The sequence below is a fragment of the Fukomys damarensis genome, unplaced genomic scaffold (genome assembly GCF_012274545.1).
Source record: "Fukomys damarensis isolate Sample0158 unplaced genomic scaffold, DMR_v1.0_HiC HiC_scaffold_24, whole genome shotgun sequence".
Classification (NCBI taxonomy): Eukaryota; Metazoa; Chordata; class Mammalia; order Rodentia; family Bathyergidae; genus Fukomys; species Fukomys damarensis.
Genome location: NW_022900936.1, coordinates 12,092,107 through 12,117,437, shown reverse-complemented (window position 1 = coordinate 12,117,437; position 25,331 = coordinate 12,092,107). Strand labels below are relative to the sequence as shown.

General features: G+C 34.4%; 1 protein-coding gene across 1 annotated transcript; it reads right to left on the bottom strand.

The window, feature by feature from the left end:
- Positions 1–2,614: 2,614 nt before the first annotated feature.
- On the bottom strand, positions 2,615–24,877 carry LOC109117555 (keratin-associated protein 21-2-like). The gene is given in 3 exon segments (XM_019205170.2): positions 2,615–3,091; positions 12,471–12,728; positions 24,829–24,877. Coding segments are annotated over 2 exon segments (300 nt in total). The 5' UTR covers positions 12,590–12,728; positions 24,829–24,877; the 3' UTR covers positions 2,615–2,910.
- Between the last annotated feature and the right edge of the window lie 454 nt (positions 24,878–25,331).

Here is a 25,331-nt window from a genome sequence, read left to right as displayed (position 1 = left end):
AATCTATCTTCTTTTTCAAAGCAGTCAATTATTTTGGGAGAATTCTTTCTTCAAACTGCTTTGCCTTTTGGCCATAATTCTTGGTAAATAATGTTTCCATTTAATTCATTCAGTATATCTTTAACTTTTGTCAGTGATTTAGTTTGTTTAGGATCATGTTGTTTGCTTGGGAAATATTTATGAAATCCCCTCTATTTTTTCCTACTTCCATATCACTATGATCAAAAAGATATTTGATATTTTCATAATGATCTTAAATATGTTCCAACATATTGTGATATCTAATGCATTCTGTATTCTGGATAATGTTCTGGATTCTCTAATGAAGAAAGTGTATTGTGCTGCTATTGTTACAATGTTCTGTTTATAATGTAAGTTTCCTTTTCTCTACTATACTTTTCATTTCCAATGATTATTCCTTTGTTTTCTGCTCAGTTATATTTCTGTTCTTGACAGTGATGTATGGACATCCTCTACAACTGTATTACAAATATCTGACTCTTTCTGATTGTTCATATTGCCTCCAAATGTATTAGGTATTATGATTTGCAGTTTTGTACTATAAATACTATAATTCCTTGATGAAATTATCCCTGTATTATAATACAATTACACTCATGTGTTTTGAACTGTAATAATATTTTATGGACTTTAAATATATAATAAAATTGACCATCGTTATCCTAAAGCTTAGGACCAAAATGTCATGGTCATTTTTTGTATTTTTAATATATGCATTCATATATAATTATTTTCTTGAAGATGAGATATTTCCCTAAACATGAAATTCATATATGTCACAATCACACCTAATAAACATAACAAAAGGTGATTTCACACATTATTTTTAATGCTTTTTACATGAAATAAATAGGTTAGTTTTATATTTAAAAGTAATATCACAATTAACAAAATCAAATCTTTTAAAGTTGGAGGATTCCGAATTTCAAATTTTCTGATTAGAAGCTCATAAACTGCAAAATGGCTACCCCTCTTGGGACTTTAGTAGTATGAAATAATATGTATAAAATATAAAATAAATTATATGGTGTCCATAAGTGACAGGAGGGAACAATATGAGCATAAAACAGAAATATGAGATATTTAATCAATAAACATGTTGAAAAGTAAAAATAGAAAAGGTCACTTTGTGAACAAAAGATAATATAGTGGCAATAAGTGAGAATATTGTGCTCAATACTTTACTCAAGGCAAAATTTAAGTAAAGATATTAATTGTACATTTACACTAGTAATAATTTATTTCTGTTTTGTTTTGTTTTGGTACTGGGATCAATCAATCAATATGGAGATACCTCAAAGATCGGGGACTAGAGGTTCCATTTAACCCAGCCATCCCTCTGCTGGGTATCTTTCCAAAAGAACTAAAAGAAATCATATCACAGTGATGTATGCACACCTATGTTTACAGAGGCACAGTTTGTAATAGCTAAAACTTGGCAACAGCCCATTTGTCCATCAGTTAAGTTGGATAAAGAAGATGTGGTTTGTCTATAAAATGGAATACTACTCAGCCATAAAGGATGAGAAATTAGCTTCATTCATAGGAAAATGGATACATAATGAGGATATACTCCTAAGTCAAATAAATAAGTCACACATGTGTAAATACTGAATAGTTTCTCTGGTGTAAAAAACTATAATAGTACATAAGATCCTAATGAGATAATTGACCATGTGAAATAGAAAGAAAAGGGCTAAAGGTGTAGGGAAAGTGAGAAGGGTAGGGGAAAGGGAATAAGGGAAAAGAAAAAAGATGAGAAAATGAAAAAATAGAAATAAAGTGTTTGTAAATGGGGAGAGGAGGAGGGGGTGAAGGGAGGGCAGGGACAAGGGGAGAAAATGAGAACCAAGACCTGTCATGTAAAGGTACAAGATCGCAATAATGAATGTAACTGTACTGTATCCCTAAAGTGTACCAATAAACTCAATGAGAAAAAAATAAAATAAAATAAATTAATACTTTTCCTTCTGGGGACCAAGATTTCAAACCAGGATCAAGCCATGCACTAGTTTTATAACTAAAGTACCAATCCATTTATTGTCCTTATTTTTATCCTTTATTTGTACAGATACTTGTTATTTTATTGAATATAAGAGTAAGAAATTAACACAAGGGAAATGAGGAAGTATTTTAAAGGGATAATATTTACATCCCATTTGAAGGAAAGTACTTATCCTGAGTTATAGTGAACAAACTTTCCCATAGACTAAAAATCCAAAACTCAGCGGTGACATTGATAGAAAGAAGACCAGATTTCCAAGTAAATACGTTCTTTTATATAAAAACACTATTTTTGTTTCATTTCAATATATAATAATTGGTATCTTTGTGTGCTGCTGAAAATAACTATAGCACAAAGAAATGGTTACAAGTATTTATTTTTGAATATTCAACAAATAACATCTGTCTTCAGTGAAGTGATGAATCTTCTCAGTCTAAATCTATTTCAAAATGAAGTTTTTCTTGTTAATTCAGCTGCACACGAGATAATCACAAAGTTTCCTTGGATCTGAAGTTGATATATGTGAGATTTCAATTGAATTTGCACTTGAGGTAGTAATTTAAAGGGAAAGCATGAAATATTGTGGTGACTAACAGCAAGAATAAAAGCATATTCTATACCAAAAGACTCAATAGCAACAACATCGATAGGAGTATCCACAGCTATAGCAGGATAACATTCACAGCCAGAGCCACATTCAACAGTAACATCTGTCCTCAGTGATGTAATAGGTCTAATCAGGCTACCTCAATGGAGTCAGACGCTTTGTGGTTATTCCAGGTGTCCAGCAGTCAGTAATCAATACTTGCTTTGGTTTAAATGAAGGGGTGTTCTACTCAGCTTGATCTTGAGGGCTTCCGAGGAAAATTTTCATCTCGTGGTCATTAACAGCGAGAGGCGTAGCAAATTCTGTAGCAAACCGGTCGGTAGCTACAGCAGCCAGACTTCCATCCACAGCCAGAGCCAGAGCCACAGCCATAGCCACAGCCAGAACCATAGCCCCAGCCATAGGCAGAGCCACAGCCAGAGCTGCCACGGCAGGTCTCACAGGAGTTTCTGTAGTAGCTGCAACACATGGTGGCAGGAGATAAGTTTCAGTTCAGGGTAGGGGAGTATTTCTCAAGTGTGAATGTCATCTCATCCTCCAAGCCCTTTATGTACTTTCAGGGATGGATGGGTTGCAGCTCACATGGGCTCTCTTCTCTCATTTTACCACCTTGTGCATAAATGAAGTCATTCTGCACACAGTCATTACACTAGGAAGTCGTGATTTACTTACTACTGCCTGCCCATTTTCAGAAGCCTTCAAGGAAATAATGGTGCATTTTCTAAACGCCTAGGCTTGTGCTTCCATAGTTTTATCTTGCATAGTTTTCTTTCATGATCATGAGTTACACAACACACCATCAAAATATTTGTGACCTATTAAATATGTTTCCTTGTCATTTGTTGTTGTTTCTTGGCAATCATCTGTTAAATAATGCTATCAATTGGAATTTATAAATACCAGCAACACCAGGAATGTCTTAGTTTCTTTCTTTTCTTTCCTCATATTTTTATTTTATCATCAAAATTACTTGAAATTCTTTTTCCTGGAATTTGGACAAAGAATTAAATATTTCAACCTGCTATATCTTCCTCTAAAAGTTTCTTCTCTTTATAAATTAAAAGCATCTGCAACCCATCCTTTTTTGCAAGAAATTTGTGGACTCTTCATTCTTTGGCTCAAAAATTTATGTTAAACTCTTGACTGATCATTTATGTAGGGAGACATCGTTGATAGCTTAAGGGACAAAATTTTAGAAGTGGTTCCTTTGGGAGAGGTGAAAACTTGGTTGAATCAGCTCTTCTTGTGGAAGTCCCGTGAAGGCCAATCTTTAAAAATGAGCTGGGCTTGAGAGATTACTCAGAATTCTCTCAAATTTGTGGGTTATATCATCACTCCTCAACAAAGTTTAATTAATCAATGGTTAATACTTCAAGATTAGCACAGTTGATGGAAGAAGGAGAGAATTAGTTTTCAGGGTCAATACATCAGTTAGAAGAAAAAAATTAGCACAGGATGATAATAATAAGTAATGTGTAATACATTTCAACTTTACAAAATGAGTGATTTTAAATATTTTCAGCACAAAAATGATGTCTGAGGTGATGTACATGCCAATTATTTAGTATTCAGCATTATTTTATTGACTATTTTATCACTTGTTTTCTTCAGAACAATATATCAATAAATATATTTACTCACACTACATTCAGTGAATCCTAATAATTTAATTTTGATAATTTCCTAATAATTTTGAATCTACCAGTAGTTGCACACTCATTAGGAGTTTTCATTGTCTTTTACTTTTTTATCATTCTTTCCCATTGTTTTTATGATAAATGGTTTGCTATTCAAGATCTCATTTTCATTCACAACTCTGTCTTGAATTTCCCTAACTCTTGGGTTTCATTTAGATTTTCGTTACTATATATATTTTACATCTCACCTGACACACTAGTAAATCCAAGATGCTACCTTTTATTTAACTATCACATATACACAGGAGATTCATAAATGTCAAGTTTTTTGAACCTGTTTGGAATCAACCGCACAGTGGGACAATCAGTAAAAGATCAAAATGACAGCACTGTTAAACAATGAAAAAGAAAAATGGGAATAGATGAAAGAAGTTAGTATGGTACTGCTGGGCTGTGACAATGCTCAGGAAAGCAAGATCCTAGAAGAAATACTGTATATGTTGTATGGCTAGATTGGGAAATTATTGTACTATAGTTAAAAACACTACACTCTGTGCTTAATAATTGCAGAAGTGTCTAGCTATCACTTCAAGTTTCTTATTGAAGGAAAAATCTTAGAATTTGAGGAAATATTTGGAAGTGATAAATATGCTGATATGATTATAGTGATGAACTCATGAGTATATGCAGTTATTTTTAGTAATTCTTAATGCCAATATCTCAATCAAGCTCATAAAGAAAATTCGTACACTCATGACACAATGAAGATCACTTCTGTACAGCGCAGGCAGTGATTAAGTGATCACCAGGTGGTGGTGTGAACATGTATAGTTCCTAGCTGCTGGTCACAGTCAGATTTAAGGGAGAGTGGGTACGACAAACTGCAGAGGGCTTCCGAGTGTCTGTGTAGATAGGACTCTAACTAGATAGTCTCACAGAGGACAATATTTCAAGTGGTAGTTTCTGTGTGGAGAGGACCAATAATAGCATCACACCCAGTTCCCAATATCTCTGCACTTTTAGCAATAGGATGGCCAGATAATGATATAGATGTCACCATACCCCTTGCAGCTACTCTGGGATATCCTGTCCTTCCTTCTGCTGCCTCAGCCTAAAAACAGGTCTTTCTGCAACTTCCACGTAGATCCTTTACCTGGGAAGCTTAACTTTACCTGCACTTTTAAGGAGAGATGTACAAAGGTGTCTCATTTTTTTTTCTCATTGTGTTTATTGGTACCTTTCAGGTATACAGCACAGTTACATTCATCGTTGGGATCTTGTCCCTTTACTTGACAGATCTTGTGTCTCATTTTTCTTCAGAAGGCAGACATAGAAGGCTGAGTTTGAAGCTGAGAGACAGGAATCTGATGTAGCTGGTGAACTCTCCTACAAATTCCAAAAGCTCTGCGGTAGAAACTGGTTTCCACAGAAGACAGTGACTGATCTCCTGGCCAAGATGTTTACAGATTATATAACCATGGAAAAAGTTCCCAATCTGTGTGTCCCTCATTTTCCACAACTTCCCAGTGAGAAAAAAAGAACAACATGCAATTAAACTTTGTCAATAAGTCTATGGAGGGAAAGGAGGAACGGTAAAAGAAAAAATATGAGAAAAGGAAAAATGGAAATAAAATCTTTGTAAATAGGGGAGGGGGAAGTGGGTGAAGGGAGGGCAGGGATAAGGGGAAAAAATGAGAACCAAGACCTGTCATGTAAAGGTACAAGGTCCCAATGATGAATGTAGCTGTACTGTATACCTAAAATGTACCAATAAACTCAATGAGAAAAAAATGTCTATGGAATTTGTATAGAAAAAATAAGGAAAGAGTACAGATCTTTATGTATAGTGGAGATAATGTTGCCTATAAACTTCCCAGTTAATTTATTCATACATAAGCATCCTAAAAATAACAAAGTTTCTAATTTCTACATGTACTTACACTGATTTATTAGTTTTAAGATCTACTTTAATGCTGCTATGGTTTAATATATGACTATATAAATATTACTATATATGTATATCTTATATATGTTGTCTCATGTATAAATATATGTGTATATATATATATATATATATATTATCCTTAATATACTTTTAGAAATGATTAGAGTACCTCAAAAAATGAACTACAAAGTGACAATCTTACTGAAATTTTCTGAAGAGCTTTTAAAATGATGTTTTTATGAAAATGTGTGATCAATTATATCATAAAGCTAGCCCTCATAACCTATTTTGAAGCTTAGTGACCATGAAAATCATAGAAATTTTACCAATACCTACCTTGAGAACATACCTGCATATTAAAGTTTTTATTTTTTTTCCTTGTGCTTTTAGGGACATAGCCTCAAAATCATTGCTAGGAACAATGTCATGAACTGTTAATCCTGTGTTTTCTATTAGCAATTTTATAGTTTCATGTTTTACATTCATGAATAAATCATTTTGAGATGATTTCTGCATGTAGTGTGAGCTGAGGGACTAACTGAAGTTTTCTGCATATGAATATGTATTTTCCCCAGAACTCTTTACTGTAGAGACCACTTTTTGTCATTGTGCTTTTCTGCTATCTTCATCAAACCCTTTAAGTTTAAAGGCTGAGATTCATTTCTGGACCTTCTCTTAAATTGGTCTTTTATGCCAATACAGTGCTGTTTTGATTAAGATAGCCATGTGATACATTTTGAAAACAGATAGTGTAACCCTCTGGAATTGTTCTTTTTCAGAATATTTCTTTGACTATTCAGGCTCTTATGAATTTGGGCATGTTTTTCCTATTCTTTGAGGACTGATGTTAGAATTTCCATAAGAATTAATTCCATAAATCACCTCAGGCACTCCAAATCATTTAACTATATTCATTCTTCCAAACTACAAACGCAGTATATCTTTCTTTTTATTTGTGCCTTCTTCACTTTCATTCACCAGTGTTTTACAGTTTTCATTGTACCGATCTTCATGTGCATGATTTAATTTTTCCTAAATATCTTTTGTAGATTTTGATGCCCTTTAGGAATGAGATTATTTTCTTTGCTTCTTTTTTTTTTAAAGCTCCATATTGAAGTATAAAATGCAAATGCAATACAAATGCAAACAGTTTTATGCCCATAGCTCTTATTCTGCAATTCTTTGTATTCCTCTGTTATTTCTAAGATATCTCTTCTTAGTGAATTGCCTAAAGTTTTCCACACATAAGATCATGTCACCTGAAAACAGAAATAAATTTTCTCCTTTTCTTACTTGGATGACTTGTACATCCTTTTAATGTATAATTGCACTAGCTAGAGTTTAGATTATAATGTGAAATAGAAATGGCAGGAATGATTATCCTTACTTTCCTATCTTAAGGGAGAAGTTTTCAGTTTTTCAGCACTTGGTTATGTATCATCTTTACTGTGTTGAGGGATGCTCCTCAATATCGTGTGAGAGCTTTTAAATTATAAAGAACACTGGATTTTAACTTACTTTTTTGCCCCTATTGAGGTAATCATTGCTTTTATCTGTTAATCTGTTAATATGGTATACCATCCTTACTGTTCTGAGTGTAGTGAACCATCCTTGCGCCCCAGGGATGAATCCCACTTGGTCATGGTAAGTATATCTTTCAAAAAGCTGTGGATTTCCTTGCTAGTATGTTGTTGTGGAGTTTTGGTTTTTGTTAGTATTGCTGTTGTTGTTGTTTTTGTGGGCTTTTTTTGTTTTGCTTTGGGGGTTTTCAGGGGTTTTGTTTTTGTTTTTGTTTTTTTTGGTACTGGGGATCAAACTCAGGACTTTGCACTTGCAAGGCAGGCAGCAGAACCACTGAGCCAAATCCCTGGCCCTATAGTGGGGTTTTGTATATATGTTCACCAGAGATGTTGGTCATTATTTTCTTTTCTTGTACTGTTCAGCCTTGCTTTGATAGGAGATTAATACTTCATAAAACGAATGTGGAAATGTTCTTTTTCTAATTTTCTGGAGGAATTTGAGGAGAATTTGTGTTGATTCTTCTTTTAATATTTTGTAGAATTTAACCATGAATATGTCGGTTTGTGTTCTTTTCTTGATGAAAGATTTTTTACTATTAGTCATCTCAATTGTTATTGTTCTATAATATTTATATTAGCTACAATTTAGTCTTAGTAAAGTGTATATATCTAAAACATTACCCATTTCTTCTAAGGTTAACTGATTTGTTGCTATGTAATTATGGGTGGTTGCATTTCCTGACTCTCTGTATTTCTGTGGTATCACTTCCTTCTAGTCTAATATTGTCAGAGTTCACTCTAACTTAACTTCAATACAAGTTTGTCAATTTTGTTAATCTTTACCCAAAAAAACAAATTATTTTCATTGATTTCTTTTATTTTCTAGTCTTTATTTCACTTATGTACTCTGATCTTTACTATTGTCTTTCTTTTGCAAAGTTTGCTTTTACATTTTCTGGTTATCTATAGCCATAACTAGGAGATATCTTTTATTAAATTGGGGCTATATCTTCCAAATTGTTTAATTTTAGCATATTTTTAAATACTCTGAAAATCATCCCATTATTTATTTCTAGAATTGCATGCTGTGATGGTAAAGATATTTGATATTACTAAAGTATTTGTAAATACATGAATATATGTTTGAAAGTTAAATGTATTATATATCCTAGCAAACAGACTGCATTCTTGAGAAGTTGTGTATCCAGTGAAGATACTTGAAATGTTCTTGTTATATCTATTGGGTATTTACATACACCAAAATTCATTATGTGTATATGTGTGTATGTGTGTGTGTGTGTGTGTGTGTGTGTGTGTGTGTGATATAAAATAACATTGAAGAACCATATAAAAAAAGAAACAACAAGCACTTATAATGGATCGGCTGCCTGGTAGCTGGTGCTAGGGAATTTAGCTTACTACAGTGGAAAATGAAAAAGGAACACCAAAATATGAAAGACCAAGAAGAATTAACCATCCAAATCTGTAATCCCAGCACTTGGGAGGCTAATGCAGGAATATCATCTCAAGGTTGAGCCTGGCCTGGGCTACATAGTGAGTTCAAGGCCATCCTGAACTACATAGCAAGACTCTGTTTCCAAAAGAAGCCCCGCAGTATTAGCATTAGAAATGACAGAGTAGTAAGACCTGACTGTCTTAAAGGTTGGATCTTCCTGCTCATTCCTACCTATACCATGATCATTAAAAGTAATAATCTACAGGGATAAGAGGGAAAAATGAGAACCAAGACCTGTCATGTAAAGGTACAACATGCCAGTGATGAACAGAACTGTACTGTATACCTAAAATGTACCAATAAACTCAACGAGAAAAGAAAAGTAATGATCTAAATGTATGCACAATAGTACTAATGGATCATTTAATACAAATCATGTTGACGGAAAAAAATTTGAAATATAATTATTATTGAAATAATCTCAAATATACTAAAAAGTTCGAATACCTCCGGTATTCTGAGACCAGAATTACAAATTGCTTATTGTGTTAATATGATAATATCTGAACAGCATTAGTGAGATATCACAGAGATGGGATGATGTCTAAACATGGAATCATCCATGAGCCATACACATGTATTACATATAAAATGGAAGGAATTTTAAGGATTTTTTTCATAAAAATACATTTTTGCAAAGTTTGAAGTACATTTTTGTAATTTACGCTTTGTAAGCAATCAAAACAATTTCAGATGGAGAATTCCAGATTGCAGATTTTTCTAATAGAAGTACTGAACCTATAAAAGAATCGTCATTCTGAGACACTACTTGAAAGAAGTGGGATGGTAAAATACAAAATAGCATGAATTATAAAATGGTTGCGACTTATAAATGAAATCAAAAATAAAAATAAACATATTTTTAAAATTTTAAAGCGCTGTACGAACAAATAGAAATTTTGTAAAATATGAAGGATGATCAAAGATATGTTGAATGATTAAAATTATAAAAGTGTATAGAGTAAAAGACACATTCGTGATAATTGTGTAAAAGGCAAAAGGAAGTGCTGTAGGGGGATTAATGGCAGTGTCTTTTACTGTAACAAATTTTTAATTTAAACTTTCATCGTATTTATCGAACATCCCCCTTGATCGAGTATTTACAGCACTTCCTGTCTAATGAAAACATTGACATTTATCTTCATCCATCTTAATCGCTACATTTGAAGTGTTGTGATTTCTGGCTCCTCTAAAGCCAGAAAGGACCCCAAAAGGTGAACATTTTAAATGAGTTCCCAGCCTTCAGGGAGACAGGACAAGCCAACTGAAGACACTCGGGTAGGGAGGCTTCCGGAACACTTCAGAAAGTGGCAAGAGTGAAGGGAGTTGTTCAAACCACAAAGCGTACCTTGATAGGATTCAATGACACATGTTGTTCACTGTAATAAGTTGTTTCTCTTCACAGTGTTTTTCACTCACACTTCATATTAAGCAGAACTTCATATACTTGAGGAAAAATGTAAGTTGAAAACATCAACGGTACACCTGATCAAATTAGATTTACTGCAAATTATTTGTCAACATTCTTGATTTTTTGATTCCTCGGGTTCTATCCTTTGGCATGGTTACCGAAGACCTAGGTAATCTGATAACTACTGCTGGATGGGGAAAATCGAGCCCTGTCAGTAGGCTTTTCCTCCCTAGCTATGTTGAACTGGGACTGGTCCCATCACATCTACCAGCCGAAGAGTGTTAGACAATAGGAAAAGAAAGTTGTGTGCAGATATAAGGACAAAGGTTCTTAGTAAGATTTCATTGCCTTCCTCACTTGTTCCTCTTCTGATTTCATGCCTGGGATATTAGAATGACATTGGCCTCTCTCTGCAACCACTGTGAGACCTTACATGTGACACATAAACAGCAAGACTGTGGAACAGGAAGAATAACAGGTACTAATCCTTTATGATTTCTCCCAGGAGCTTACATAGCCTCCTATACACACTTCCAGGTTTCTTTCTCACATATTACAGAAAGTGTTAACTCCGAATGTTTGGCTTCATTCAGGGGTTCTAAACCATAGTCAAGTCAATCACTCCTGCCTTAATTCATTAATTTTAGGGATGGATAATCTTTCTTACGATCTCTCTATCCCTTTGTTTTATTCACACAAGACATTAGACCTTGAGCACAACAGTTGCTTTTGTGTTGAAATGTGCAAGTAAGGAATTAGCATTTAAAGCATTATAAAATATATAAAAACTGTTTTGTAATAGCTAAAATTTGGAAACAGCCCATTTGCCCATCAGTTGGAAAATGGATAAAGAAGATGTGCTTTTTCTATAAAATGGAATACTATTCAGCCATAAAGAACGAGAAATTAGATTCATTCATAGGAAAATGAGTATATTGAGGATATACCCTTAAGTGAGATAAATAAGTCACACATGTGTAAATACCGAATAGTGTCTCTGGTGTGAAAAACTATAATAGTACATAAGATCCTAATGAGATAATTGACAATGCGAAATAGGAAGAAAAGGGCTAAAGGTGTAGGGAAAGTGGAAAGGGTAGGGGAAAGGTAACAAGGGAAAAGAAAAAATATGAGAAAATGAAAACATGGAAATAAAGTGTTTATAAATGGGGAGGGTAGGAGGGGGTGAAGGGAGGGCAGGGACAAGGGGAAAAAATGAGAACCCAGACCTATCATGTAAAGGTACAAGATCCCAAAGATGAATGCAACTGTACTGTATACTTAAAATGTACTAATAAACTCAATAATATATATAATATATTTCATATATTTTGTATATAATGTATTTATATATTATATATTAAGTTCTCAAAAGACTACCCACGAGACCAAAAATGAAAAATTAGTAGTAACAGTAATTCACTACAGATCAGACTTCTTAGTAAATAATTTATTAAGAAACTGTTACTAGGTTACATTTTAGTGTATGCCAATTACATAGTCTTGCTACGCTTCTGGAGATAGTTACACAAAGACAACTTATAATGATTTACATTTGCATATTTGACAAAATAGATATTTCTTCAGTAATGGGACAGGCTGACTCAGCCTGCAAGTGGAAAGAGTTTGATGTTTACTCAGTCACACATCAGACAGTAGTCCTTGCTCTACTTTGAAGTTACTGGATGAGGGAGATCCGGCTCTCCCGGTGGTAGTTTCAAGGACAAAGCCTGACTTGTCATGGTAATCAGCAGCAAGAGGAATAGAATCTTTTGCAGCAAAAGGGTCTGTAGCTAGAGCAGCCAGACTTGTATCCATGGCCATAGCCACCGCTAGAGCCATAACCACAGCCAGAGCCTTATCCACAGCCAGAGCCACAGCCAAGGCCACAGCCCCCACAGGAGTTTCCGTAGTAGTTGCAGCACATGGTGTCAGGAGGTGAGGTTTCCGTTGACGGATCCGAGGATACTCCTCAAGTGTGAATGTCCTCTAGTCTTCCAGGCCCCTTATATACTTACAGGACTGGATGGGGGGGTCATAGCTCATATGTGCTCCCATCTCTCATTCTGCAACCATGTGCCTAAAATGAGGTCATTCTGTGCGCACTCATTTTGTTAGAAATACTATGCAATTTAATTACTGATGTCCTAGGAATTTCCCAAGCCTTCAAGGAAATGTGTATTTCTAACAACTGACCCTCAAGTGACAATAATTTTATTCTCCTTAACATAGTCTTATTACCACAGTACAACACAAAACATTCCCAAAATATGGTCAACTTATAAATATACGTTTACTTGTTATTCTTTTCCTTTAAGGTCCCGGAAATTATCTGCTAAACAGTTCTATAAAGAGTTGATAATATTATCCTTAACGGCAGCAAGGTCAACAACAGTAGGAGCTGCAGAAACATCTTGTTTTCTTCATTTCCTTTCCTTTATTTTTGCATCAAAATCACATTGCATTAGTTTTGTAAAATTATACAACCGAGTGTTCCGACACACGACAAGCACTCCGTGAAACTTTCTCCTTCTCTTTGAAAGAATAGTTGTCCAACCTGCCCCTGGACAAACACGTCCTTTGGTGTTTGAGTTTTTATTAAATTCCTGGTAGTAATGTAAGGAGATTTATTATGGGTTGTTTTAGTGAATAATTTTTCTAAAGGATTCAATTTAGAGGGCAAAAAATTTGTTGGTTTCACGAGTTCTTTCTTGCTGAAGTCCATATAATATCAATTCCTAATCATACGTCATTTGTGAGAGCTCCCAGGCCAGTCTCATGTTTGTGCCTTATATGAATGCTACCCAGTAGTATAATGAATGAGTAGTTAATATTTCCAAATTAATGTTTCCGATGTGAAATGGGAGAATTATTTTCATCGCAGGATGAACATTTCAATTAGAAGTAATAATATTTATTTCTTTATTACACATAATGGTGAATATAATTAATAATAATGAGATGATAATGAAGTTATAATGCAACTCAAATATTATGTTTTTATATATTTTATAATTCTATAAATGTTAATTCATTACCTTTACATTTCGACATTACAAAATGAGTACATTTTACAATGATTTTAGTAAGATAAATTATGAATATGTGAAGTGAAATATGTATTGAATTGATTCATTCATTCCAAAGTATTTTTATCTAAATCCTACTTTGCTCTTCCAAAACAATTTTCTTAAAATTTTGCTTAAACTTCATTCAATCTATGTTAAAATGATAACATCAGTTGTAGTTGATTGTTTGTTGGCATTTTTTATTAACTTCAGGTCACCTCAAATTATATCTATGAAAAATTTGTTTTTAACCCATTTGACCTCTTTTACATTTCCACCACTTTCTTGAACTTTCTGGGCCTTGTACTTTATTTTTTTAAACTTGGGATCTTCAGTTCTAAATGACATACTAGTGATTTTTATATGCTACCACTAATCAAATTATCATATATACACAAATGATTCCTGAAAGCAAAGAGCTCTGAAATTTTCTTGGCCAATCAGGAGACACGAACTACATTTTAGGTCAGTCAGGGAAATATTAATGTAAGAAAAATTTTAAGCTAAGAAAAATGGAATTATATACTCTTAGATGATAGAACTGGATATAGTATCATAGGGCAATGGGAAACATTCAAAACAGGAAGATCTTAAAACAAGTAATGTAACCACAGAATGAATTCATTGGAAATATTTGTGCTATAGAAAAGAATGCTGTTTCTGCACTTAAAAGTTGGCAAAAAAAGAAAGTTAAAGGTAGCTATCAAATTGTTTCTATTACTAGAAAAAAAATCTGAAGATGAGGAATGTTTTGAAGGTGATGAACATATTTATGCCTTTGTGATGATAGACTCACTGGTGTATGCCTTGTATATACTCGAGGAACTTCATACATTAAATATGCTTAACTTTTTACATGGATTGTATCCCAACAAAGGTGATAAAGATAGGCGTTGACAAATAAACTTGGTTCTTTAGAACAAAATCCAACCTGGGACATCTAAGTGGTGATGAAGTCTCATCAGCTGGAGGTGTGGACACAGTAAGGGCCTGGGAAGGACGGGCACAGAGAGACTATTGGACTGTGGGAAGTCAAACTATGCAGGGCACCCAGTGTCTACACAGACAGCAGGCTACCCAGAAATCTTGCATGAGAGATCATCAAGGTGATCCTTTCTCGGTAGAAGGAATAAACAAAAATTAGTCCCAGGATGACTCTTCAACATCAAGGAGTTTCTGTCACTATCTGGACCCACTGATGATTTGGACCCGAGGAGATGTCCTTGCACCCCACTGTGGCAACACCCTCAACTTTACTCTAGCACCACAGGCAAAACTCCAGCAGAATCAGTGTCACTTTTCACATCTGTGCACACCCTCTCCTGAGAAAGCTTGAGGTCATGAGCACAATTAAGGAGAAATGTGCACAAAATTCTTCTCTTCACAGAGGGCAAATATTGAGGGATGAGTCTTAGAGGCAGCAAAGTAATCTTTGGTTAACTCTCTCCTCTGTGTTCCAGAAGTCCTGCAGTAGAAACTGTTTTCTTGGAAAATACAATGGCTAATTTCCTACAACGTTTACTCCTTACACGAATGTGTTCATTAGCATTTCATCGTTGTTACAAAATACCAGCGAAAATCAACTCAGATGAAGAAAGATTTATTCTAGTTCGCACTTGCAGAGGTTTTAGTGCATGGTCTTTTAGCGCTGTCTTAGGTTTGTGATGAGGAAGAAAATCGTGGTAGAAAGGAGTGGCACGGGAAAGTGGCTCATTTCATAGTGGCAGAGAGAGAGAAAGAATCCTTAACATGAAATAGCTCCACAGCACAAGCCCCATGACCCACCGCTGCGGACCACATTCTATCTCGTTCTACCGCATCATCTCTAAGAATCACATCTAGTTATAAATCCATCAATGGATGAACCCATCTATGAAGAGAGACCGTCATCTCCCAAACCTCATCTATGAATGTGGCTTCCTTAGTGAGCAGTTCTTCACCACAAGACTTTGGGATATACTTAAAAAGTACCAATAAACTCAAGGAGAAAAAGAAAAAGACTTTTGGGAACATTACATTTCAAAACCATAACAATGACTGAACCTGAAGGAACCTCTGTTTCTGCAACAGCCCTGTGGGAGTAAACATAGTTATCTAGATTTAAAATTTTGCCAAGAGGCATTTGGAGAATATACAGGAACTACAAAGGGCAGATTACAAAGCCTCATGCACAATGTAAATGATGTGTTCTATTGCTTTTCTCCATTTCCTTTTTTCAAACAGAAGCACTCTCAAAACAATAAATCCTTACACATTTCTCTGTATGTTGGTACTCATGTATTCCTAGTTAGCTAAATTTTAAGATTTATGGTAATGTTTTGATCATTTACTATGTTATGTACATATACATACATAAGTATATGTTTATCGTATATAGCATATGTAAATGTTCAATACATATACATATAATGTATATATATACATTATACACATAATACATTTTCAAATGTGATCAGTTTCTCAAAAAAGGGATCCATACTATGATTGAATTCTCTGAACTTTGATAAAACTACTGCGAGACTCACAGTGATAGAAAATACAGCTTACATCTTTTTATTCTTTCTGCTTTTAGAAATTGTTATTGACCAGTAAAATCTGATATGAATTCATGGTGTACAATCTAATGGTTAGAGTGTTTAATACACAGCATTAATATATATGATATATATGCACTATGTAAAGGCCAAATTAAGTTATTTATTATACGCTTCACTTCAAGTTTTGATTATTTTGGGTGCATGAGATCACTTAAAATCTACTTGCAATAAACGTTAGGCAAACAATTCAAAGTTGCTATATTCACCACATATTACCCTCCAAAATTTGTTCATCGTAGAAGTACAATTGTAGTCTGCAGCCATACCACCCTGACTGTGCCCAATCTCATTTGATCTTGGAAGCTAAGTAGGGTTAAGTCTGTTTAGTTCTTGAATGGGAGAAGTAAAATTGTATTCCATTTGATCAGTATCTCTCTCTTCTCTCACTACAAGACTTGGGTATGTTTGTATGATTTCCATTGACAACTCTGCTGCTAGTTTTTATTGGAATATCTGCTTACTTAATATTGACTAGTTTGATATCCATAAGAATTTTAAACATTAACCCCCATTCACATGTAAGCTTGAAAACAAGCCCTGCATTTTATAAGCTTTCTCTTCATTCTGTTGATTGTTTCCTTTTTTGTGCAGAAGTGTTTAGTTTGGTGCAATTCTATTTGTCTGGTTTGCCTCTGCTAGGAGACATAACCTAAACCTCATTGCCTAAATGAACAAGGTAGAGCTTTTCTATTATGTTTTTTTCCAGCAATCGTATACTTTTATGTCCTCTGAACATATCTGTGTCAAACCACTTTGAAGTGTTTTTTGTTTTTTGTTTTTTTTTTGTTTGTTTGTTTGTATATGATAGAATGGGAAAGTTTGACTTCTTTCTTCTGCAAGTGAGTATCCAGATTTTGCAGCATAGTCTACTGCCATACTACCCTGAATGCACTGATCTCGTCAGATTTACAGCATCATTTTTTTTTCAGCTTTAATTGAGTTTATTGGTACATTTTAGGGATACAGTACAGTTACATTCATTGTTGGAATCTTGTACCTCTACATGACAGGTTTAGGTTCTCATTTTTTCCCCTTGTCCCTGCCCTCCCTTCACCCCCTCTTCCCCTCCCCATCTACAAACACTTTATTTCCATCTTTTCATTATCTCACATTTTTTTTCTTTTCCCTTATTACCCTCCCCCTACCCATCCCACCTTCCCTACACCTTTAGCCCCTTTATTCCCATTTCACAATGTCGTTGAAGAGGAGTTTTTCCTCATTGCTATGCCTATTATCATTGCCAAAAACCAATTAAATCTGTGCTGAGATTTGTTTCTGGGCTCTATTTTATTTCATTAAGGGGTTATAGCATATTTTGAAGTAAACAGTGTCATATATTTGGTTTGTTGTGCTTTATTAAATATCTGCTAGAAGTTTCAAAGAATTTTAGAGTTTTTCCTACTTCTTTGAAAAGTGACAAGAAAATTGAAAGGTACGATATAAGACTAAATCTGTACATGATATTAAGTCTTATGACCATTTTAGTGATTCTTTCTCTATATAATGTTGCCATATCTTTTTGCTTATTTTTGTCTTCAACAATTTTATCATCAATATTTTATAGATTTCAGTTTATAGATCATCCACCTCCTGGATTAAATTTATTCTTAAGTATTTTATCTTTGCAGTTATTGTTAATGAGATTATTTTCTTATTTACTTTCAAGTAGCTAGGTAACAATGTGCAGAAACTCTATTCATTTAGTATGTTGATATTATATTTGTTCTACAGAATTGAATTTTCCCAAGGTCTTTCGTCCATCTGTTGACATGACTCTATGTTTTTGTCCTTCATTGTTAACATAGTATATCACATTTATTGTTATGAAGGTATCTTTGCAACAGTGATGAATTCTGTTTGATAATACAAAAAGATTCTTGTAATGTAGTATGGATTTTACTTTGCTACTGCATTGTTGAGAATTTCTGCACCTATGTCCTTTCGGGATACTGTCCTGTTATGTCTTTTCCAGTAGTGTTCTGCCTTGTCTTACTAACAGACTAATATTGGCATCATAAGATGAATGTGGAAGTATCCCTTCTGCAATATTAGGAAAATATGAGAAAGTGTGACTTTAAATCATAATATATTAACTATTAAATTAAGCAATGCCTTGCAGATTAATAGAGCACACTTTTGAATATGTCAGCTGGGTGTTTCTAGAGATGACTCATTCAGGGTGGCTAAAAGGGGAGGGGAAATATGCACCCTGATGTGTTTGGTACCATCCAATGGGCTCTCCGTCCAGGTAGAATAAAAGAGGAAGTCTACTGATTTGGGGAGCTCTGTTCTGCATTAATTGTCCTTTTGCTGCTGCCATCACCCACGGACATTAGCCTTCCAAAGAGGCTCTATTACTGGCTCTCTGTGGAGCTTCCTGGCCTTTGTTCTTACACTCGCATTACATCCTTGATCCTTTTTGTTCTGCAGCTTCCAGCGTCTTGGGCAGAACAGCTACTGGACCCGCTGGCTCTCTAGCAGAATGCCACTGTGAACTGCCTAACTTTGATCCTTTGAACCTACATAATAAGTCCCCTTGGATAATTTTATCCTGCTTCTGTTCCTCCAGAGAATTTAAACTTACACAAAAAAAGATGCGTAGTGGTTCTTTAAATATTTTGTAGAATTCAGCCATATATCTATCAGTTCCTGAGCTTTTCTTGATGGTAGACATTTTTTCACTGATTATATCTACATGTCTGTATCACTAATCCCAAAGTTTGTCTCACATATTTCAAAAACTATGAATTTTAAATTGATATCATTTCCTTGTGACTACCATGATTCTGAAACAGTTTCTGAAATAACCAATCACTATTTCATTAGCTTACTAGCTTCATAACTGGAATATTGGCCCTATTCCAATACTTTGAAATGTCATATTTATTATTGTACTGAGATATGAAAGTAACAAATTAACATATATAAAAAGGACCAATAAGTGGATCCAATTCTTAAATAACATGTATGAATCACTGTTTTTATTTCACTTCAGTATTCATAATTGCAATTCTTCTGTGTGCTGCAGATAATTATAGCACAAATATAAATTTAGAATTATTTACATTTGAATATTCAAAAATAACATCTGTCTTCAATGAACTGATGAAGCTTTTCTGTCTAAATAAATTCTAAACTGAAGTTTTCATGTTAATTCAGGTACACAGAAGACAATAAAAACCCTTCACTAGTTAAAATTTAATGGGTGGAAGATTTTATTTGAACTTGCCCTTCAGACAGTCATTAAAAGGGTATAGTGATGACTACTGGAAAATGTTATTTTTTTCTTTTATTGAGTTTATTGGTACATTTTAGTAGACAGCACAATTACATTAATTATGGGGATCTTGTACCTTTACATGACAGGTCTGGGTTCTCATTTTTTCCCCTTGTCCCTGACCTCCCTTCACCCTCTCCTACCCTCCCCATTTACAAACACTTATTTCCATTTTTTCATGTTCTCATATTTTTTCTTTTCCCTTGTTACCTTTCCCCTACCCTTCCCACTTTCCCTACACCTTTAGCCCCTTTTCTTCTTATTTCACATTTTCAATTATCTCATTAGGATCTTATGTACTATTGTAGTTTTTCACACCAGAGAAACTATTCAGTATTTACACATGTGTGACTTATTTATTTCACTTAGGAGTATATCCTCAATATACTCATTTTCCTATGAATGAATCTAATTTCTCATTCTTTATGGCTGAATAGTATTCCATTTTATAGAAAAACCACATCTTCTTTATCCAGTTTCCAACTGATGGGCAAATGGGCTATTTCCAAGATTTAGCTATTACAAACTGTGCCACTATAAACATGGGTGTGCATGTATCCCTGTGGTATGATTCCTTTAACTCTTTTGGAAAGATACCCAGCAGAGGGATGGCTGGGTCAAATGGAACCTCTAGTCCCAGCTCTTTAAGGTATCTCCATATTGATTTCCATAGTGGTTGCACCAGTCTGCACTCCCACCAACAATGGAGAAGGGTTCCTTTCTCCCCACAACCCTGCCAACATTTGTTATTGTTTGATTTCTTGATAGCAGCCATTCTTTGTGGGGTGAGGTGGAATCTCAGTGTTGTTTTCATCTGTATCTCTCAAATGACCAGTGATGTGGAACATTTTTACATATATTTACTTGCTGTTTTTACTTCTTTGTCCGAGAAATGTCTGTTTATTTCAGATGTCCATTTTTGAATCAGGTCTTTATATTTGGGGGGGATGATTTTTTGAGTTCTTTATATATTCTAGATAAGAGTACTTTGTCGAGAAGCAGCTGGTAAAATTTTTTTTCTCACATTGTAGGTTATCTCTTAGTTCTGTTGATGGTTTCTTTTAAAGTGCAGAAGACTTTTTTTTTTTTTTTTTTTTTTTTTTAATTGAACTTGGGTCCTTCAGCTTGCAACGCAGGCCACCAAACCGCTGAGCTATATCCCCGGCCCCCAGAAGATTTTTAATAAGATGAGATCCCAGTTGTTGATTCTTTGTACTAGTTCCCGTGCTACTGCAGATTTGTTCATAAAGTCTTTTCCTCTTCCAATGTCTTCAAGAGTTCTGCCTAATTTATCTTCCAGTAAGTTTAGTGTTTCTGTTTTAATATTTAGATCTTTAATCCACTTGGATTTTACTTTAGTGCATGGTGAAAGATAAGGGTCTAGTTTTAATCTATGACAGGTTGAGATCCAGTTTTTCCAACACCATTTATTAAAGAGGCTATCTTTCCTCCAGTGGGGATGCTCAGCTCCTTTGTCATAGATGAGGTAGCTGAGTATATCTGGAGTTGTTTTTTGTTTTGGGTTTTGTTTTGCTATCCTGTTTTTTTGTTCTTGTTCTTCTTTTTTCCTTATTTTCTTCTTGTATGTTTTCTATTACATTTTACCTAATTCTATTAGCATTCTTTTATTTTTAAGCTCACTTTTCTCTCATCTTCTCTTTCTCCTTTGTCATATTTTACTTTCCCTTTTACCCTTCCTCCCATCTCTTTGCTTTTACTGTTATTCCTATGAAATTTTATTAATTTTTAGTTATTTAATCTACTTGTTATTATTGCTGGATTATTTTCTTTTGTTGATGGTGATTTAGTTATTACACTTAATAGGTGTGTACTATATGTCAGTATTTGGCTTAATCTGTGTCTATATTATTATTATAGATCTGCTTTCAATCCTGAAAGGTGATATAATTGTAGCTAGTGCTGCTCCTTATGGTATGTTAATACCCAGTTTGGCTTTAACTCTATTGCTGTTGTTGATTTCTTTTATATTGTTAATAGTGGTATAGTTTTTTATTTTAATTGTTTTTTATTTTATGACAATATCTGGCTTGTCTTTGTGTCATCAACGTTCTGTTTTTCCTGTCTGAGTAGTATTGGGGATCAAGCCTCCAGGAGTTTGCACACCAAGAAAACTCTCAAATATTAAGTTGAATAGGCCAAAGAGGAAATGTAAACACCAAACATAACCAAACCCAAGGGCACGTCACAAGGAGTCAGAATTTAACTAAAGAGAGCTCCACAGTAGTGACAGTTTCTCTACGCTAACTGATCTTCAATCCACAGCAAAATAAAAGTAGAAACATGACAAATCAAGATAACAAGATGCCACAAAACTGCTAACTCTCTAAAATCTGATCTCAGGGACATTGAAGTAGAGGCAGTTATAGTTAAATAAATCAACTGGGGAAGCGATTTCAACTCCAGAATGCCCTTGGAACAGGCTGACCATTGTCAGTCTTGCAATGCTACTCAACTTGTTCCTATACTGCAGGCATCCCCAGACTGATACTGATCCACAGACTGTTACAAGCTGAGACACAGAGCAGGTCATGACCTGGGAGCAAGTGAAGCTTCATCTGTATTTTTAGCTAATCCCCATCATCAGCATCTCTGCCTGAGCTCTGCCTCCTGTCAAATCAATGGTGATATTAGATTCTCTAGGAGCAATACTCCTACTGTGAACAGTACCTGTAAGGGATCTAGTTGGAGCACTCCTATGAGAATCCAACACCTGATGATCTAAAGTTAAGCTTAGGGAGTAATTGTACCACTGGAGCGAAGCTGCAAATACAAATCAACATTAGCAAAGAGGTTTGACAATACAGAGCATATGATAAATAATTTCTTGATGACTGATATCAAAATCTTATTAGTGAGAGACAATTTAAGCCATATCTGATGAGAGAACAAAATGAGAATATGGATTAAACAGCAAATGAGCAGCCTGTCTCCTAACACACACTGATGTGACTGTCATCTGATTTACCTGGCTTTTTTTTTTTTTTGGTACCAGGGATTGAACTCAGGACCTTGTGCTTACAAGGTAGGCATGGTGCAAATAAGCTAAATCCCCAGCCCTTTCGTGCTTTTTTCTATGCTTACAAGTATGGATAGGTCGTACCTCACATAGCTTTTGTTCTTTCATTTGACAGTCATATGCCTAAAGTGAGATCCTCCTGTGCATACTCATTTCATTATTAATTCATAGATTACTCACTGCATCACTAACAGTTTAAAGAAGGCTTCAAGAAGGCCAGGGATTTAGCTCAATGGATCCGCCACCTGCCTTGCAAGCACAAGGACCTGAGTTTGATCCCTGGTACCAAAAAATTTAAAAATTAAAAAAAATATAAAGAAGGCTTCAAGAAAATAAAAATCCAGATTATATTACCATAATTTTATCTTTTATAATTTCCAGGCATACTGAAAACTAAGCAGAACATTATCACCAAAATATTTTCCTTATAAATTTGTGTTTGCTTTGCCTTCTGTTCTTTCATGGGTTTGGAAATCATCTTTTCAAATATTATTAATAGCAGTATTGTTACTATCAGTGGCATTAGGAGTAACAGTAGAATAATCTTGTAGAAAAACCCTGTAAAATAACAGGAACAGTAGAATAATCTTGGTTTTCTTCTTTGCTTCCCTCAAACTTTGCTTTCCCCATCAAAATCTTCAAATTTATTTTTCTTAAATTTTGCACAAAAAAGTTAGGTAGTTTAACATGCTATTATCTCTTCCTGAAACCTTCACCTTGTCTTTGAAGTAAAGCTCATCAAGTTCATCCTTCTCTTTTAAAGTTGCAAGCTCTTTATCCTTTGACATTAAAGTTTTAAGCTCCTGAGGGTCAATTACATAAAGAGATTTTTCATTCAGACTACAGAAGGCATCTGGGCATCTGTGTGGATCACAGGCTACCTACAGAAAGTCATGCATTAGAACTCTTCAAATGTTCATTTCTTTGTTAAAGGGACAAATAAAAATAAGGGAAGACTGAATGTCCAATGCCATTGAGATTTCAGCACTTTCTGGACCCACTGATGACGTAGACTCTCAGAGATACCCTCACACATACACACACCTCCCCCAACACATTATCCTTTTCTCCAGCCCCTCACCCTGACAATCCAGGAGAACCAATAACTCCCTGAATATCTTGGCACTTCCTTCATTAAGAAAGCATAAGTTCATGTGCACACATAAGGAGAAATGTACAAAAGAATCTCATCTATTTCAGAAAATAAATTTTGAAGAGTGAATTTGAAATTGATAGAAAATAATTAGATAATGAGTTAAGTCTCTCTTCAAAATTCCAGAGACTCTATAGTAAAAATTGCCTTCATTGGAAAGCAGAGCTATAAAATATTATATAATTTTAAATGTCCTCAATCTGTGGAATGCCAGTTTCTCTTCCTAATGGGAAGAAAAAAATAACTACAAGTATTTAAATTTTGTTAAGAGGCCCATGGAATGTTTATCAAAAATATAAAGGACAGAATACAGATCCTCCCATATTATAGAGACAATGTAGTCTATATCTTCTTCCTTATTCACTCAAATACAATCATCTATTCAAAATATCCTTTCTAGTTTTCATATGCTATTGTAGGGAATACCTAAAATTTTAAAATTTATCTTTATGTTGCTTGGTTCAATGTATGACATATGTACACACCCAAGTATTTATAAGCTTTTGTCTTATATGTAAGATGAATATATCCACATATACATAATCTTCTGTTATATACTTTAGAAGTCAAACGCCCTCAAAACATTAACTACAAAGAGCTGATTTCATTGCATATTGTGGAAGCATTTCTACAGTAAAGTTTTTATAAAAACACATATTTAGAGACTTTTAGTTTGGTATTGTCTTTTTCATTTGCTTCATTACTTTTGAGGGACATATTTTAAAAATCATTACTCAAACAAAAGCAATGGACATTTTCCACAGTGTTTTCTTCTGGTGATTTTACATTTTCAAGTTCTTCAGGAGTGATTAAACAATTTTGAGTTGATTTTTGTATATGGTGTGAGATGAGCGAAGACATCAATTTTGTACCCGCACAACTAGAATTACTGGAGAAAGTAAGTCCCATTTAGTTAAGTTTTGAATTCCACAAGCTTTAACGTGTTCATGTTATTCAAGACCTATAGGATATTGGTACATATGGCTGGCTGACAAAAATCAACTTTAGTCTACAATTCCTTTATTTTTACCTACCTTCTCCAAGGATCAGTCACGCGGCATAGTACTAAGAGGCAAAAAGGTTTAAATAAAGGAAAAGGGATTCTGTCTCTAAATATAGACAAAGGTACACCATAAACTTCCATTCCTTCCTACTTCTCCATGCCAGGACCATGAGTGTGATGTTGATCGTTGTCATAAACCACTGTGGAATCATATGTATAATTCACATGGCAACTGTTTCTAAGTTGCCATGGATCCTAGCTCTTTCTGATTTTTAAAAAATAGTTTCTAGGCTTTACTATGTATCCAAAACTTCTTGTTTTATAAATTTCAAAGACTCTTAGATACTTGAAAACCTAATATACTTGCCTCTTCTTTAGCATGAGTCTAAACTGGGATTTCTCATTGGTCTCTCTTATTCCACTGAGGGTTACTTTCCATGCAAGATGTTAATTTTGGCTATGATTATTTTGGGTTTTGTGTATATATAAAGGTAATAAATTAACACTTAAAGAGTTAGGAAATGCATAAAAGTG